At 48.4% G+C, this 18,963-nt stretch overlaps 1 protein-coding gene and 2 non-coding genes across 3 annotated transcripts; 2 read left to right on the plus strand and 1 right to left on the minus strand.

Annotated features, from left to right (window-relative positions):
* Window positions 1–1,911: 1,911 nt before the first annotated feature.
* On the plus strand, window positions 1,912–1,983 carry Trnaa-ugc (transfer RNA alanine (anticodon UGC)). The gene has a single exon. It is a non-coding gene; the product is annotated as a tRNA-Ala (tRNA).
* Window positions 1,984–4,690: 2,707 nt separating this feature from the next.
* On the plus strand, window positions 4,691–4,763 carry Trnak-cuu (transfer RNA lysine (anticodon CUU)). Its single transcript has one exon. It is a non-coding gene; the product is annotated as a tRNA-Lys (tRNA).
* A 4,508-nt stretch (window positions 4,764–9,271) lies between these two features.
* LOC119388772 (dihydrolipoyllysine-residue acetyltransferase component of pyruvate dehydrogenase complex-like) lies at window positions 9,272–17,432 on the minus strand. The gene is made up of 4 exons (XM_037656182.2): window positions 17,381–17,432; window positions 12,948–13,126; window positions 11,136–11,231; window positions 9,272–9,647 (listed from the first exon to the last, which is right to left on the minus strand). The coding sequence occupies exons 1-4, from the start codon at window positions 17,430–17,432 to the stop codon at window positions 9,366–9,368; spliced, it is 609 nt and encodes a 202-aa protein (XP_037512110.2). The 3' UTR covers window positions 9,272–9,365.
* Between the last annotated feature and the right edge of the window lie 1,531 nt (window positions 17,433–18,963).

Here is an 18,963-nt window from a genome sequence, read left to right on the forward strand (position 1 = left end):
ACTGCGCCCGGCAGTTTCTGCCGAAGCCTTGCCACCCCCGTGTCTGGGTGCTCCATGGCCCTTTTGCACACACAGAGTAGGCCGGTGCAGTTCCTCTCTGCTTGAGGCGTGATTGTTGGCCACCCTTGCAGGCTTTTACTCGCACATAGGCCATATGCAGTAACTCTAATGGGAGGCAGAAAACAGCAACCTCGTCTCGTCTTTTGCCGTCCCCGAACCACTCATTGTCATTGCATGTAGCACATACGACACGCAGGCTGATGTTATAGCTGTAAGCGCACACAGGGTGCAAGGAGTGGAGGCACCCCCCTTCCCCTTTGGTTGAGTGCGAAACAAATCTCGCAATAGATGCAAACATGAAAATGAAACAGTGACATTCTTCTCACAATGGCCACTCTCTGGTCGCCGGCTTTCAGGGAGTTAAGGTGGGAAGCAAGCTGTTCTTGGATTGTTCGTGGAATGCAATGACCCAGGTCCTTGGCTGCCATTATCGTTAAAAACCTGCATGGCCATAAGGCTGCTCCTTAAACAATGACGAGACAGGTCCGACAGAGCAGAGGTATTGGGCAGACTCGGCACCCCCTAAGATTATTAGGGGGGCGGCCGCCGCCCTTACCCCCCCCCCCCCTCTGTCCCTCTTTTTGCGTACGCCTATGGTTATCGCTTTTGGACTGTATACGGAACCGCACGGCGGCGGCAAAAATTCACCTGGAGTGTCTATATACGTAATTGATAAAGTATCGGCCCAACGCGTTATGAGACGCCTGAGCATGCTTTCAATGCAGCCGAACAAGCATTCTCGGACCATACGCTCTCTCAGAAAGTCTCGTGTTGAGCTGATACTGCGGCTGAAAAAAACGGAGGCAGTGGCTTCGTAGTAAACGTCGATGGTGACTACATGTGGATAATTTCACCTATGATTTCACTTGCCGTGAAAACCTTCTTGCCGGCATTATTGGTTCACAACCCACGAAAAAAATGTCAGCTCCGCCTACAGCCATCGCTGATCCTCCCACCGAGAATATGCATACATGCTCCACCCAATAGCGCTTCCTTAATGTCGGGACGTCAAATATATCGCGGGTGTTTCAGATAGTTCAGTCTTTAATGCAGACACTCGTTTGTGTCACTGGTTTTAGATCGGGAACTTGAATTTCCCGGTCAATTTCATCATGGATTCTGACGTCATTGCTCATCCAAACGTGATATTTTAGATTGTAACGACTAACCTTTAACTTACAATATGTGCACTATTTACATTAGCGGAGAAAAAGTACTTGCGGTTCTAGCGGAAATCACTTAGCATGACTGTCTTTCACAAGCGAAGGCATGGCGCGCCGCCGTTGTGTGGGCGGAGCCAACATTTTTTTCTTCGGTTGCAACCGACTGTAGCAACGCGCTGCGCAAACTACATTAGAGACAGACCTTTCTTTCTTTTGTAGTTTACAGCACATTACTTATAGTTGCTCCAGCTTATTTCTACCGCTGCGACCGTAGCGGATTTGGCTGCGATGGACTGGCGAACGGAACGATTGGAGGAGACTACTCCGACATGTATTTACGACTCGTCACCATCGTCACGTCTGGCTGCTGTTCGCGCAAAAATGAATAAACGCTATGTCATTTGGTTGCTAATTGCTTAGGTGCCGTTACTTAAGCCTGTACGGGGTTTACGTACTCTAGTTCACTACGTCGGCGGCTGCAGTCAGGACACGCGCGTGCGTTGCCTTCGCCCCGCAGTACCCCGAAGTAATCCCACGAGTCGCATTTTGCGTGGCATTAGATCAGCCAAGCGTTTAAGGGCAGCACGCAAAAACGAAACACAACACCAAAGATCGCCAAAGATTAACAGAGCCCATGTACACACGCGCCTAGGTTTATAACCAGTTTTAGCAGCCACCCTTCGCATCGGGGGGTGTAGCTCAGTGGTAGAGCGTTCGCTTTGCATGTGAAAGGCCCCGGGTTCGATCCCCGGCACCTCCACTGATTTTTTTATTCTTTATCCTGTTTTTATTTTTTTAATGGCCACATTTTCTTGGGCCTCATCCACCCACTCTGTGACTAAGTGAGGTCATGTTAACGGTAATTTTTGGTTGAGTTGTTTTCTCGCATGCCACCGGCAAAGGCTCATCTTTATTGGTGCTGGCTGTCCGCCGTTATATTAACCAATTTACTTTTTTTTTACATATGACCGATCTAAGTTATAATGAAGTGTCATCCCTTCAATCTGTCAAACTGTGCAATGCAGTTTGTCGCATATCTACCGAACAGCCGCGGGACGTATAACGGCATTGAACGTTTGCATATTACCTCGCACAACTGATTTAATCAGGAGCAAAATCTATGAAACGTTCGTCATTTCGATATCGGACAGCCAACGCAATGTTTACGGTTGGGAACAACTCACAAATAATTATTCACTGCAGCAGCAGTGGTGCATAGCCAGGAGTTCATCTTTGGCACGATGTTTAGGGTCCGATTATATGTTTTCGCGTGCGTGTTAATTGTATGCACGGGCGGCGCCAGTGGGGGGTTTGGGGGGGCTCCAGCCCCCCCAAAATTTCCACCTGCCCCCCCTTTGCCCCCCCAAGAGCAACCATAGTGAAAATACAATGCATATGTTCCCAGCCTCTCAGCCCCCCTGAAGCAACCCACTTGTCGTGGGTGCCCCCCCCAGTAAAAAAATCCTGGCGCCGCCCCTGATTGTATGTGTGCGTCAGGCCCAAGGAGGTTAAAATCCTTGGTCAGGCCCGTAGCCAGAAATTTTTCTCGGGGGGGGGGGGGGGCACTTGCTGAAAACCTTGACTATTTGAGAAAAACGCCTATTTTCATGATTTATTTTCGATAAAACACCATATGTGTCATCAAAATTTCGGGGGGGGGGTGCCGGGCCCCCTGCCTTCCCCCCTGGCTACGGGCCTGGTGTGCGTGCATATATACACGCGTACAAACTGAAAAATATCGAGGGGTGGGGGGGGGAGGTTCGACCAGTGCTCCTCGGTTGTCTCCGTGTGCGGCAGAAATTACGGATACTTGAAAGCACATATGTGCTTGCGCGCTAGTGTATATCTGCATTGATCCGTTAATATGCGAGGTTAACTTTCAGGAGGGGGGTGTGGAGGGGGCCGGGAAGTCTGAACATGCATGAAGCCCCACGGGCCCATCCAGATGGGGGAGAGGGGTTCTGGATATTCAGACCCCTCCCCTACCTTAATTTATTTGAATATATAAGCTTATAGTATGGGTATAGTGAACTAGAGTATATTCTAGTTCACTATAGTATGGGTGCTGAGTCTGCTGACGCCCATATGCATACTCAGCTTTACGCATTGGACCTCCCATCAGAAAACCCCCCCTCCCCCCTCGCTTCCCCACCCCGCTCAGAAAAATCCGTCCCTGAGCCCTCCCAGGAAACGCCCATCTGTCGCCCATGCGTGTCGGCCTGTGCTGCGGATTAGCATCTTAGGCCTGACAACATCAAACCATATAATAGATCTCGGTAAGTTAGGACGACAAAACATCGCTGACGCTTAGTCCTCAGCGCTTACTTGAACGCTACTCTTGCCACTTATTTTTTCGCCATTACGACGAAAAGCCGGCATGGCCGCCGCCATTTTGTAAAGCAATGGCTGTAATGCCGGTTCATAAATGCGCCCAGAACTACCTTTCCAATGACCGCGGTCCGCTTGTATTCCATTGTAAACAAAAACTTTAATACGCTCATAAATGTAGGGTTGCTCTTGAGCTTGGCGGGTGGCTTCCGGGCTCATTCCAGGATTCCACTGGTCACTTGGCTACACGGCGGAGCTGTTCAATGGGGCATTGCTGGATAGATGTCACAGGCTAGCTGTACCTACTACTGCGGACTTTAGACGTCCACTACCAATCGCTACTACCGCGGACTTAAGCAGTCCGCGGCGTTTCCTTCTCTAAGGTGGATGCACGTACACAATGCATGCACCAGTGGGCGCGCACGACAGACTGACGTCATGAGCCGGACGGCCGGTGATCTCTCGCCTTCGAAGAACATTGCATGAGCGGGACTATTTCTTTAATGGCATTCATTTCGGTAGCGCAAAAAATAAAAACGCAGACACAAGAGAGGACACATAGACAGGACGGGCTCTAGTCGCGGAGACGATCGGCTGCCGCGCTACTTGGGCTGCTACCAAGGGCGTCCGCAGAACTTTTTGCAGGGGGGTGCATACGCAAGGGGGGGGGGGGGGCATTCAGCACTGGCAGCCTTCTTTTAACTGCCGTGACATGACAGGCAAGATTAGTCAGTAGTTTGTAAGGCGCGAAATTGAATGGCAAACCTGAAGGCCAGGACCTGAGTGTGCTAATCAAGCTGTGTAGCTTATCGCAACTGCATAGAAAAATATTATCCGAAATTCCAAGGGGGGGCAGCTGCCTCCCCCTTCCACACCCCTTCCGGACGCCCATGGCTGCTACTGCTAAAACGGCGTAATCTGCTTCTATGTGCATTTTGATAAAGGCCGAACTTGGCTGACGGGGCGTTGCAGTATATCGATTGCAACGAATTCTGTTTAAACCATTTCTAAGCCAGCCTATACGTAAGCGCCTGGCTTGTCAGCTTTTTTTTTTTTTTTTTTTAATTCCTGGCTGACCTCTTCGTTCTTTTATGTGAAGGATTTGCTTGACATGGTGCCATGGAAGCACTGGCACTCGTGCCCGGCTAGCTCAGTCGGTAGAGCATGAGACTCTTAATCTCAGGGTCGTGGGTTCGAGCCCCACGTTGGGCGTATAGTTTTTTTTTTATCAGACTTAAGTTATTTATTTTTTTACGACTATGCATCACTGCGCGGCGACGAAATTTTGCCTAAGACACTAAAGAAAAAATACATACAAATTGTTAATTGAAAGCTCCACATATTCGTCAGTATTACGGTAATAGGTTGAGTATGAGACGACAATATGAAAATCAACATTTTATTTATCTATTTTTCTTGAAATCTGTGACATCAGTGATATCAAAGTATTAATTACTCTGGTGTTCTGGCAAAGCTCAGTATAGAACTTTGCGAAACTTGCGAAGTTGATTATTTGGCTCTCTTAGCTAGGGCATAGAGTACGTGGTTTATCTTTATTGATGGAATGTTGGCAGACCGCCTCAGGATCCATGACCACCTGTGCCGTCGCATCGCCTTTTTCTGTGTCTTTTGCAAATGATGTAATTTTTTTTTACACGCGAGGGCTTACCTTAGCTGGCTTACCGTATTACTCGCATACTTGCAGCACTTGTCAGCTCTGGATAATAGTGGCTTGTGTCGATTAGAGTTAGCTTACTATCAAATAAATAAATAAATAGCATACTATTGGCACAGGTTAAATGCGCAGAAGACGACGACAGAGGAGAGGTTTGGCACACGCGAGCGTTGTTTCCGCACAAAATTCCAATCACGACGCAATAAACATAGCTCTTTCCTAGAAAGAGCAATTGACGGGGTTGAAACACAGTCGTCACCTAAACCTGTCAATCAATTCCACCTCAATAATCTCGCGGTTTAACTGATATCCACTTCTGCTCACAACTGAACATTCATTGCAACCCGGATCACACGTGGTCATTACCGTACAAGATCTACAGTGTGCATCTACGCAACATCACGTTATAACTTGTTACGTGACAAAATCACGTAACACTAGTCACGTGACTAAAAATCACGTAACAACTCTCACGTGACTAAAAATCACGTAACATCACGCAGCATCTAGTCACGTGACTAAAAATCTCGTGACATTTAGTCACATGACTAAAATCTCGCAACATCGCGTAATAGCTAGTCACGTGACATGTTCGCGCCAAAAATCAGGTAACAGCTAGTCACGTAACTAAATCACAGCATCACTTAACAGGTGGTCACGTGACATGTCTAGCCAAGTCTAGCCATACTTAGTACTACTAGCAAAAACTTAGCATTTCTAGCAAAAGCTTGGCATTACTAGCAAAACCTAGCTAGGTCGAACACTAGATCCGCTGATGGTTCCAGACTTGCGCCATTAGGACAAGCAGCGCGCTTTTTTTTTTTTTTTTAGTGGCATGAGCAACGACTGGCGCTCTTGTTTCTCTTCCATGCACTTCCGGGTTCCGAATATTCATAAAAGGCCCTGTAAAAATTAAAAATCGATGGTTCTGGTCAATTTAGGACCTATATTGCATACATATACAGGGTTTTCAAGAAATGTGTCCGAAAATCCTCAAAAATAAAAAAAATGCGATACTCGCTCGCTGTCTTCATAATTACCTTTTTCTGTAGCGACAGACGTCATAACGTGACTAGAGACATCAATTGCAACAGTAATTAAATAACTTAGTATAGTTAACTTTTTAATTAGTGGAGACAGGTTGCGAAGATCCCATTTCAGCTTAGAGATTTCCAAAAAGCGGCCGCTGGTAATTTTAGCAGAGTGATGAAATCTGACCATTTACGACGGCGAAACTTAAACCGAAACGCGGAAGAGCTACAGCATAACCTTCCGAGGCGTTCAGAATGAGCCACCGTCGTTATATCAACCATCAATCGACTTGGTTCCGTGGTAGTGTGATCTGCGCTTGTGATTGTGGGGTGCGCGGCGCACGTACGTTAACGCATGCAGAGCTGAATTCGTTGTCGTAACAGCGACACTGAATTCGTTGTCATAAACAGCGACGTCACTGTGGCAGTCTGCTATACTCGCGGACAACTTTTCTTGGCAATGAAGGAAAGGCTACGGGGGCGGAGCTACTGCACATGTACTGCTCCGCGAAGTAGTCCGGTTCGGCGCGCGTTTCGAATTTAGTTTTGGTTTGTGAACCTTACGTACCTCCCGTGACGGCCATTTGATTATTCGAGTGGCCGTCACCGGCTTACACAGCCATTTGTTAGTGAAATTCGTCACAAGCTCCCTCGGCGAGTCGTCGGAAAAGCTGGAGGGTGACGTGCGCTCACCTGAAGACGAAGACGCCATTTTGACTGTGAGGTGCACGTAAAAGTGCGACATTTTCACAGGTGCAAGAACGCGAAATGACACTGCATAAAGCAAAACAAATATGAATATCTCCTTGGTGCGCACTGACCCTCTTTTCAAACAGCGCCCCGTAGAAAATAAAGTAATGTCTTTTTTTTTTTATTGTCACGCAGAAAACGCGGACGCCATTGTGGGGACTATAATCTTCAGCGGTAGCACACGCGTAGTTCGGCTCTCTAGCCTTCCCTTCATTGCCAAGAAAAATTGTCCGCGAGTATAGTTGCGCTTAGAGCATATACAATAACTCTAGTTGCGCTCATCGGCGATTCGGTTTCGGTTTCGCCGGCGAAATTGACCGAATTTGATTACTCGATCCGCTATTATTACCACTGGCCGTTTTTTTTTTTTTCGAAATCTGAAAGTGGCAATGGGCTCTTCGCAGGAAGGACTTCAACTCTCCCGTTTGACCCGACCGCCTATGTCCACTAATTAAAAAGTTTATTTGTTCAAGTTATTTAATTACTGTCGTAATTTACGTCTCTAGTGTCTGCCTAAGGTGTCTGCCGCCACAGAAAAAGTAATTGTGAAGGCCAGTATTCAATTTACCCTATATTTGAGGATTTTCGGACACATTTCTTGAAACACCCTGTATACCCCTGTTGATGGAAATAAAGATATTATTTATATTAATATTGTCTGAGCATAATTTGACTTAGGATAAGAGCCAGCTAACTGACACGATAATTAGTGAATATTACTTGATTACTGATTTCATTGAAAGCTTGTGAGCAGGTGGAACGTTGTGGCACCTTGAGATCTCAACCACGCGCTTATTTCTACGTGGCCTCTGAGATCCGCTTTGGCAGCGCGCGAAAAGCAAAGAACCCAAGGAATACACCAAGACACACGAACATTGACGTGCGAGCGCCACAACCAGACACATCGAAGATTAGGGTCGCCTCCAGAATTTTTTTCGTGCTATATAGCCAGGTAATTTGCGTTTAAAGTAAGCAGCAATAAATCAATCGTACTACGTCTTTATTATCGGATTACTGTACAACACGATGATGCGCAGTTGTGATTGACCCCGTTGAAGTCCGGCAACGACAGGGACTCGCCGTGGAACGTATACGTGTGGTCGCTTTCGTCCCCTTTGCACCTTCTCCTTTCTTCAGCTCTCATCTACGTGGCAGCACGTCTTTAGTGCTGTCGTAAGGTCTCGTTAGCCATTTAGACATAGCCTCCGAGATTGCCGCGCGGCCCACGCACTTCCTCACTCTTTTAAACCAATCATGGAATGAACCACATATGATATTCAGTCGTCTCCAGGGACATTCTTTTTTTTTTTTTTGGAGCTGATATATGTCGTGAATTTAAAAAAGAAATGCAAGGCAGGTTTGCTCATTTTCGTTTGTATTCGTACAAACTGCGTGGCATCACTTCATTCTTAAGTTTATCGCAATTAAGCCACGCGTTATTGAGGTAAATTTCAAGGTTTTGGACTAAGCAGCGCTGCTATTTTCGACAGGAGCTCGACCACATTCGGCGCAAAATTTTGTTTTCAGTTACTTTCTTGTACGTATATATGCGTCACAAATAACTTTCCACGCTGACGTTGTTGGATGAAAAAAAAATTAAAAAAAAACAGATATTCGCCACATCTCTCGCCGATCGCTATGATGTCTCGAGGCTGGCCGGAGTCTACGTAACATTGACGATACTTTCTATTTCGTGCTATTTTAGCGCATGAAATTTAGTTCTGTTCTATTCTAGCTTTAGATATTCTAGTTCTATTTTGTGCCCCATGTAGTGACGATTCGCTACGCGTTTTCGCCACTACCACGAGCTCTCGCAGCACGTAACTCACCTACTGCTAATGAGGTAACGACGTAGACAATGATGTCAGCATGTTTCGGTTGAAAGAAGGTCACGGAAAGGTAAAGCGTCAGCGTCTGACGTCACGCCTTTCACCGGAATTTATGACCACTAGCTCAGATCGACGCGTTGAGCAATATATCGAGCGATACCCCACAGGTTTGTGTGCTTACACACTTCACTGAATAATTAAAGGTCCTCACGTGTTTAAGGACCCGACAAACATAAAGTGAGATAGCTATACACCTTTTCAAAGAAGGCTGTCTGGGTGCCGCCATAACCGCCTCTGGGTTGTGGTGAATATGCGTGACCCCTCCCAAAAGTACACTGCCGAGGCAGTGACGTCAGCGTGCGTCGCCCTTTGTACTCCCATGCCACAGTCCAGAAAGGAGGTGCTCCCCGTCCCCGCTGAAAAGGTCTACAGCGTTGGAAAATAACGATTCAATAATTGTGTAAGTGGCTCGCTCGGCAATCTCGGAGGCCAGTGTTGGGTAGGTTGCCTCAGTGCCAGGCACGCTGTCTCAGGCTTTCTTGTGCTTTGCAGTGGCGGCAGCAGGCGCAGCGGCAGAGGCAGCGGCATGTGCAGGGGCCGCGGCGTGCGCAGGGGTCGCAGCGGCTGCGGCCGGATGAGCTGCCGCGCCTGGTGTGACTGCTCCTGCTGCTGCTCCCGCAGCGGAGGCCGGCGTAGCCGCGCCAGCCGCCGCACCGGCTGCACTGTGCTGTCCTACGCCAGCCTGATCCTTGACCATGCACAGTCCCTGTTGGCAAGCGCCGTTCAGCACCTGACCGTCAAGAGTCCGGGTCTGCAAGAAGGGGGCCACAGGAAGTAGACGTCATGTGCGGAGATTGAACGAAACTGTCATAAAAAAGATTTCTAGCTAGTTACACGCCGCGAATACCGTCGGACAGCGAAGCTGTCGCCACTTTCCTTAGGCATTACATTTTGAAGAAATTCTGAAGAAATCCGAAGAAAAAATTGGCAAAACAACACAAGGACAGACAAGGAACACGTACAGGACTGGCGCTTTTTGCCCATAAGTTTCGGCAAGGTTCCCCTAAGAATTTCTTCGTTGTTTATTTGTTCTTCCGGTTTAACCATGTGGACATCGCGCGACGGGTATGCTCGTTCACAGCCACGCTAGAACGCTACGGTAACTTTCCAGTGCAGCCTTATCCCATTGCACCCGCCTACTCGCGCAACACGCGTATTGCTGTTACGGCTGCACAGGAACGCAAGCAGCGTCGCCATATTCATCATCATCGCCATATAATATCAACATCAGTTCGAGCATCATCATCATCATCATCATAATTTCGTTTTACTTATTTATTTATTCACTTCCCCCTCTGGACACGTGCCCTATATAGTAATTCTTGGGGCTTTACGTGCCAAAAGCACGATATGATTATGAGGGACGCCGTAGTGCTGGACTCTGGATGAATGGATCGTTGTAGACTCATGCACAACTGCAACACCACAACTACATTTCGACCTCTGGGTGGTTTAGGGTCCCGTTAAGCTCGATCCAGTTGACACCTGTGGGCGCAGCCAGCTCTGTGCTGCCAATTGCATGATGGGGCACAAAACGATATACGACAAAAGCATGGCTAATGTGCACTACCGATAAGCATACGGTAAAAGTATCGAAAGGTGGGCTAGTTGGTAATGCGCTCCCAGTAAGCCGAAGAAGCATACGGTAAATACACATTGATCGTTGTCGTGTCTGTTTCGTTCTTTCCACTATAGTTCCCGCAGCTGCTGGTAATAGATGGCTGCCCCATATCTGAAAATACCGGTTTATAGCCTATTTAGTCCGCAGCATGGTACGCTTTAGGTGAGCATGCTCGCGAGGAGCTATTGACCACATGAAATACATAGCGAATGCGAGCGCCCAGTCGATGTCATTCGTTGCCGTTGACGGCAACGACTGTGAATCGGCGTTACGTTGCAACCTCAAGACAAAAGGTTTTATCTAGCATGGCTATAGCAACCGCGGAAGTGACCAACGGGTCTAAGCGAGGCGCGTCTGTCTGACACGCTCGGGCGCCTTCATCTCGTCGCAACTGGCCTTTTTCGGGGCGCAAATCCCTCAAATCTACGGTTGTTATAGCAACGGTTGCTGTAGCAACAAGAGATAACCTTTCTCTGTCTTGAAGTTTCGTCGTACATCCGCTGCAGTCACCGGGCCGAAGGGGCGCCTCTGTTGAATCTGTAGCTTTGGTCGAGCGTGCCTGGCAAGCAGGCCGAGACACGGTGGTTCACAGTGACAAAGACACTCGAGAGACCTCACCTTGCAGGGCACACCGTCCTCGCCATCAGTGAAGATGAAGTAGGCCCCCTTGCCTTCGACCACGTACTCGCAGTGTACACGGCATTCCGAGAAGAGCTGCGACAGGAAAAATGTGAGCCAGTGTTTTGTTGATCCTTCGACAGGAAGTTCGAGACGAGAGGTCTAACCGCGCAACTCGACTTTTCGATGCGTTCGCGACCTGACGTCGAAGTGGCTGTATTCTGCTACATGGTCTTAGCACGTGCTTTTGTCGGAGCCTGAATGCGTGTCATGGTTTCGCGCTTCAGTAAGTGGCTTCGTACTGAACGCATTCGGCAGTCGATGAGTTCAGCATGATTGTGTTCCTGCGGCACACATTCATATGCTGAATCGAATGGTGAACGGCCGTCGCAATGAACGTACGTTACATATTTAAGTTGTGACCGCTCAGGCAGTGCGCGTGATGAGCTGTGATAAGACAGAGAAAGGGAGCGTTGGGATAGTCGGCTCTTTCTAGTAAGGCATACAACAGTGCAAACTTTTCACTGAACAAAACACGGACAAATATCAAATAAACACTTGTCCTTTGTGTTCTTGTTGTTTGATTGGTTTGCGCTGTTTTACACCACACCAGCCAGGAAGGATAGATAGATAGATAGATAGATGGATAGATAGATAGATAGATAGATAGATAGATAGATAGATAGATAGATAGATAGATAGATAGATAGATAGATAGATAGATAGATAGATAGATAGATAGATAGATAGATAGATAGATAGATAGATAGATAGATAGATAGATAGATAGATAGATAGATCTAACTGATCGCGCAAGGCGCGCACGCAGCGCGACCGTTCTGCTACGTCAGACCGGAACTACCCGTCACATGGGGGTAACGAAATTTGAATGACGGCGTGCCGCGGTCGTATGTTTTCGTGAAAAGCTGCAAGTCATCTCACTTGTGCCCGCGCATCGCCTCGCTTTTGCCCGTTAGTGTTTGGTGCTTATCTGTTTCTTTCGAACTGTGCACAAGAAAACCGCAGTATCAACTCATCCTAAAAAGACAGGGCGTGCAAACACGGACACAAGAAAGAAGTCAGGACACCACAAACGCCAACTAGCTCAGCTCTCTGTTATTCTACGCAGTATCAACCTTTTCTTTGTCTGGGAAGCATATATAAGACTCAGGGGCGGCCACTCGGCGCTTCTTTATAGACAGGCAAAATAGTTTTTCGCGCCTCTTTATAGTTTAAGAAAGAAACAGATAGGCACCACCCATCGCACGCAAACATTAAGCCGTCTACTAATGTATTTCAGAATGTTTGCCGATTTGTCTGACCAGATTCTGCTTTGGCGCGCCTTCATTCAAATTTCATCACTTCCCTGTCACGTGTCGTTCCGGTGCTCCGCCGCGCTTTGTGCGCGCCGGGTGCGATCAGTTTCGATTTTGCCCTTGAAATTCGACGATCAATATCTCAAACTACGTGCAATTTTTGGGATTTCTAAAATATAGGTGTACCATAAATTGGCGCGCACTACAACTTTGTAATATAAACACCTGCCCTCAAATCAATAATTATAAAGTTAATTTACGAGTTTTTGTTAATTAGTCGCGTCAGCGTCATTTTAGCTACAGGAAAGTATTCCCGCCTCGACATAGAGTTCATGTGCGAAAACGACAGGAGCCTGACTGTGAGAATTTTTATAAGAAATCTGCATTATCTAAGAAAAAACACCCTGTATATACTGCAATGGACATAGTTTGGCTGACAAAGGCTTTGTCAGCGCAATTGCCCCGCATACGACACTATCCAACCAGCCTTGGTTACCTTGACATTGGTGCACTTGTGCGTCTTTTGTTGCGCCGTGCCGAGCTGACCGCGGCCTGCCGCCGCCGCGGCCGTTGCACTTTCGGCCGCTGCGTGCTGCGGTGTGCCGTTGACGGCGGCGGCGGCAGCGGGAGCCGCTGCGGCTGCGCCCGCAGCCGGCGTCACACCCGTGGCCCACGCTGAAAAAAAAAAAAGTCATGTTTTGTCCGCTGATGATAGGTGAGTCAGGGCCAGCAAAAGAAAAAAAAAACATCTTAAAAATCTTAACGGCGTACGTCACGCAATCAATAACCATGGCCGGGCTAGAGGGCAGACGCGCGTCGCCGCCTCTCCTCTAGCCCGGCCGTGCGATAACACGAACGTTCCCTAAAGTCCTCCCGAGATGATGCTTCTTTACCACATCTTGACAGCGAGAGACATGTCAGTGGGACTCTGAACGCGTGTCTACGCACCGGGCACATTACGCGCGCTGTGCGCAGTATAGTTACGAAGGATCTCCACAACCAGAGCTGGTGAGATTCGGCCCAGGGGGCTGAGAGCGAATAGACGGCACGATTTTCCGTACGATGCGTCGTGCGGCGTCGGATGGTCCGGCATGCAGCGACCATCAGTTTTTGAGATAACACCATAAGGTCGCCTTTAGTAAGCGCTGATTGGCTGGATGAGGGATGACCGGCGAGTAATAACACCAGTAATTGGACACTCGGGATTCTACGTAACGCAATGTGATCCGTGCTTGTTGCCCAAATTGATCGTCTCAGGACACGGCTCCTGATTGCGATTATGGAGCAAGACCAATCGAGATGCTTTCCGCGTTCTCTGGCTCCTCTTTACGTTCTGGATTGAAGAACAACTTAAATGAAAGAACAATTTGGGAACTGAATGGGGAAAGCCCTTTAGTCCAGTACTCGGCTGCCCGACTGACTACCCCCCCCCCCCCCCAACGAAGGCACTGAGGGTCTGATTGGACAGCTGTGCCTACTATCGCTCCAATGTGTGTATACTGTTTGAGTATGCCGTATGGAGGTGTCGGGGGCACCCTCATGATATGCGTATTTTTGTTGGAGACTCTCTGCACCAGGGACAGTCGGCCCGATAGCCTGTGGGAATAAAGGCATTATATAGAGTTTAACGCGCGGGAATACACCTGCCTGCATTTTTCGCCATTTCATCGCCTCCTCTCCAGTAAGTTGTGTGGAGATAGGTTTGCGAGAACCTGCGAGGCGACCGGGAAGGGACGCAACGTTATCCACTGCCGCAACGAACAAAGACGCTACGGCCGGGTTCGTCGTCGACTCTCCGACACGGCTCAGAAAAGGCACTCGAGTCAGGTTGTCAACAAATACGGGTTTATTAAACCAAGATGCAGCAGAGAGCGACAATCTAGCGGCGCTACGACTATCACACAAAGGGCAGCAGTCGAGCGCACGGACGAGAAGCCGCCTACCAGAGCAGCACATCAACCTCTCGTGCAGGCCTGACAGCATCTCACGCGGCGAGCCAGCGGCAGACAGAATCGAGCTCCTGGGAGTGGGGCTTTTCACTGGCGGCCAATGAGGACAGGCAAAGCGCAGTGACGTGTGCTAGCATTCGCGTGGCGAGCGTTATCCGCGGACATGTCCGGACGCGTGGCTCCGTGCGGGGAAGACCGACGCTTGCACTAGGCAAAAAGGCCTGGCGGAGTAGCCACGGTAGCCATGTCGCCGATTAGCGGCGGTTCTCGGCGCTCGAGCCGCTCGGGGCCAGCACACGCGCTGGCTGGGGAACGAGGCGCCAAAGGGGAGGGCGCGCTCCATTCCCACAGTTGTGGGGGGCAGTGGAAATATTTGTCCTGTCTTTCGCTGGTGAGTAGGTATCTCTCACGGATCATTGTTTAAAGGACATTTATCGAACATGCTCAGAGACCGCCCTTCCTTCAGGCCATCCACTTTCTGGCCTGAAGGAAGGGCCGTCCATCGCCCTGAGTAAGTTCAGGAATGGTCTATCGACAGGAACAAGCAGTAATTGTCCTTTTCTCTCTTGTACCTGCGTCTGACGCATTTGACTCTGTCAGCAGGCGTTAAAGAGCCATCTTTTACGCTCCTCTACCAGGCCAGCCGGCTCTCCAGATTTGCCCGGTCATTTCGAGTCCTTGGGCGTTCGATGACCCGGTCTTTATTTCGCCGTCAAGACTGCTGTTTAGCAGGAGAGAGAGCTTATACGAAAACGTAAAGATGGTTTAGTAATGACTCCCCGTAAGGACTAGAAGCTTCGAACAGAAAGCGCACGTGCGCCATTCAGCGGGCCTTTCTATTTACCGCAACAGCTTGAGAAACGAAACAGGGAACAATAAGTTTACACTCGAGGCGCACAATAACCACAGCTGCGACACCCGCGGCATAAAATTTCTCGCGAGCTTTCAAAACGAGCATTTACCTTGAGCCTCGCGTGTATGTACGTACGAAAAAGAGAAATAAGAAAGGGTCCAGCAAAACCACGAAGGACCTCCAGAATTCGCTCGCATGCAACCTCCAGCTAATTCTGGAGCCTTCGCAGCGATTACTCCAGCCTGGATAAACTTAAATTAAGGCTGATGCCGCTATACATTGCGTGGGTTGTTCTCATCTGACACATAGCAAGCCCTGCGTACAGCAGGGCCTGACATCCTACCTTTTTGCGACGGTTGTCGGTCGCTTTACGAAGGTCCATTGTATTGTGGGCTTTGGTGTTTCACGACACACTTTGTAAAAAGCTTTTAGACAAGGTCTGCTCGGTTCCTCCAACGTTTCATTGCAATACGTTGTTTCGTGTGACTCCGGTAATTTATTGAAATTTCGCCTGCGCGCAACGCTTGAGACATATGCTTGAACCAGATATGCGGACGACGCAAATGAATGACGGACAAAGCATAGCTTCAGAGCTTAGGCAACATTGTAAAAATCATAGATCTCGGAAGCCATGTTAAGAGCGTATACTTTTCGATAAGAATGAACAGCGCTGCGATTTTTGGCGACCCTGGCGCTGCATTCTTTCCAGGAATACCATGGAAACGACGATTATAGACGATTGTACTTTCGACGCATGGACTGCTAAACGAATGTGATCTTATTTCTGTGTGTTGTGAGATGAAAATAGCAAGGTCATGAAACGTCAAATGCACCAATCCAACCACTTCCACGCCTTTGTGCCTACCGTAGCACTGTTCGTTTAGTTGTTAAATATACAATAGTCTATAGTGCACCGTTTCATTAACTATCTTCCATCTGGCCTCAAACATACTTATGACATTATTTTTTTTTACTTATCAGTTTTAATTTCCAAGCACATGTAGCGTTCTAAACGCAGCATGGCGATTACTCTCTACTCGCGATTAACCTCTTGCGAAGCATTGCACTATGACGATATATTTTGCCATACATGGTCATCACGAGAACGTACAGACTCGTTTAAAGCCACATGGTTGAAATTCAGGCGGATCCATGCATTTCCCATCATTCCATGCAGGAAAAATGCATCATTCTTATATGCTGGCTGTACAGCCATGCACATGCACTTCCGGCTTCCTCCGTCACGAACGATAGAGTGTCAGCCAGTAATTTTTTTCTTTTTTTGCAGGTAGTTCTAGGTGAAAGCCACCTTTGATCACATACGTATTGCACATTCCCCGCAGTTGTGACAAACACGGTGCTTGGACGTCTCGGAGCGATACTTATCATTTACAAAGTTAAGGCATTGGCTCAGATCCGATGCCTCAAGGCACTCGAGTAAGTGCTGAATGCATATAGTATCGCCCAGCTGCCTACTTAGCGATGGTTAACTAGTTCTGCTGATGGGAGCTGTAGCTTAATTATGTTTATTTAGGCAAGATTAGGCTTGTCATATCAGTGAAATGGAATAGCTTAAGATATATACTGTTTCCAAGCTCACCAGTTATAGACCGCTCTCCCACCGATACGTAACCCTGCCTATACACAGCCCCATTAGTGGTTTCGAGAAAAATCCTTCAAACTAATCAGTCTTAGAAAACTACGGCTGCAGCATTCTGTGTACAGGTGGTTATCACAACGGTACGGACTCCAAGTCTGGTAACATCAGCGCCTAAGCAAGCGGTCACAGAAGTCATGAACTGCGCATAAGCAATGACATGCTGCAGTGACCTCGACACCCATCTCCGTGCCATGTATCGTACAACGTCGCTGCTTACTGAGTCACTGTACACCTAACGTTATCGTTTCGCGGTGCGATGTTTGTCTGGCATAGCACTTTGAAGTTTAGCACTTTGAAGCCCAGTTTGGAAGTGGTCGAAGGACTACCATGCGGTACCACAGGGATATCCTTCTTTTCATTAAGTGAGACGCATTTAAATTATCGTGAGCTACCGAGAATTATTCTAAAAGGAAAGAAAAGGGATTGCTGTCGTCCCGGGTGGTATTATCGAACACGTCGCTGCTCACCTGCGGCTACCTGGAACGCCAGGACGACGCCGAGCGACTTGAGGCAAGACATCCTGAAAGCCGCGACGGTTTCTTCTGCTTGCCTCCGCCGCGGCAGCATTTCGGTCGTCGAGTGGGAAGCGGGAGGACCAAGAAACGCGAGCAGCTCCTTCTCGTAATAGCGAAGAAAAAAAAGAGAAGAAAAAAAAATTAAATAGACGAAACGCTAAGGAAGGGACGTTCTATAGCTATACGGCTAGCAGCCGGCGTAATTGCTACGCCCTCCGGCGTCACGGTTTTTTATTCCGCGCGTGTCATTTCTGGGCATGCCCTCAGACTGGCTTCTCGAGTGTTTGGCTTCAACCGCGAGTCTGTCTATGTGTGCGTGCGCCACTCTCAGCGCGCCTTGCCGTGTATCTTAACATTCGCCTCTCTCTCTGAGTCCTTTACGTCATTCACCCACTCTCTCCTACACCGTGTGTTCTCCTCCACGCAGGCCTTTTTTCTTTCGAAAAATAATCTTGTATTTGGCTGTTCACCTTACCTTCGTTCTCGTACGCTCTCGCACCCATCAGTGTTACGAGACGAATATACTACCGCGCTTTCACTCGCACCTTCACTCGCTCGCACCCCGTGCAGTCGAGGGTTGAAAGGAGTGAGATGGGCTGCAGTAACTCTCACCATCGCGCGACGCCGCTGTGCTCGCGGTATAAAAGTAAATTATACGGTTACGCTGGGGAGAAAATTGCGTGCGCACCGATCACCTTCCCGGAGTCAAGTCCCGGTGCTGTCAACCCCGGTTTTTTTTCTCACATTTATTTCTTTCTGTGTTTGTTTTTCGTAACCTTCGTTTTCTCTGCCCTCCCTTCACCTTCCCGCCATTTCCTCCCAAGGCCAAAGCACCCACCTACCCCTGCTCTTTTCTTTATTCACGACGGTGTGTTTCAGGCTTTAATTGGACGTCACGTTCCGGTCACGCTTTGCATTTTCAATTAGGAAAAGCAGCCGCCAAAAACACACGGGACACAGAAAGAGACAACACGAAACGGTGTGGCCTTTCATTTTGCGTTTTGTGCTTTTGCGGTTACTTTTCCCAATCATGAATCACCCACACCCACTACTCTTCTAAAGTTGCTTTTCGTTCGCGCTTGTTCGCGCACGTGCTACACTTGCTCTCCTAATAAGAAACAGGGGTGGCAAACAGTTACCCGAGCTGCACACTCGAAACCATAACATGCGCATGGAATTTGAAAGTCGCTGCATGTATACCGCTGGTTCCACGGAGGACAATGGGCATTCTCCTATGCGTAGCAACATTGTCAGTTGTGCATTTTCTAGTTTTGTTTTGCGACTGTATAGGTATGTTGAAGGAGAACGGGGAGGAAGGGTCGGGGGTGAGGCGAAGGGACAATTAACACATTGCGTTTCGCGAGTACTGTGAATTATACGCGCACTAATTTACTTTGTTTTACAAAACGTAGCGTAGATATAAAATTTTCTGACGCCGCCTCAGCGCTCGCAAATAAAATTTAAGGCGGGAGCGTGTCGCAGGTTGGTCGACTTATATAACGGCGAAACTCTTTGAAGCAGCATGTGCTAGGTAA

This window comes from Rhipicephalus sanguineus, chromosome 4, assembly GCF_013339695.2.
Source record: "Rhipicephalus sanguineus isolate Rsan-2018 chromosome 4, BIME_Rsan_1.4, whole genome shotgun sequence".
Classification (NCBI taxonomy): Eukaryota; Metazoa; Arthropoda; class Arachnida; order Ixodida; family Ixodidae; genus Rhipicephalus; species Rhipicephalus sanguineus.

Excerpts from the sequence above, each read along its gene's own strand:
- LOC119388772 (XM_037656182.2), bottom strand. The coding sequence starts at position 17,432 with ATGTCTTGCCTCAAGTCGCTCGGCGTCGTCCTGGCGTTCCAGGTAGCC. Across the intron at positions 13,127-17,380 it reads GGCGTTCCAGGTAGCCGCAG|CGTGGGCCACGGGTGTGACG; the intron begins GTGAGCAGCGAC and ends TTTTTTTTTCAG. Across the intron at positions 9,648-11,135 it reads AGGACGGTGTGCCCTGCAAG|ACCCGGACTCTTGACGGTCA; the intron begins GTGAGGTCTCTC and ends CCCTTCTTGCAG.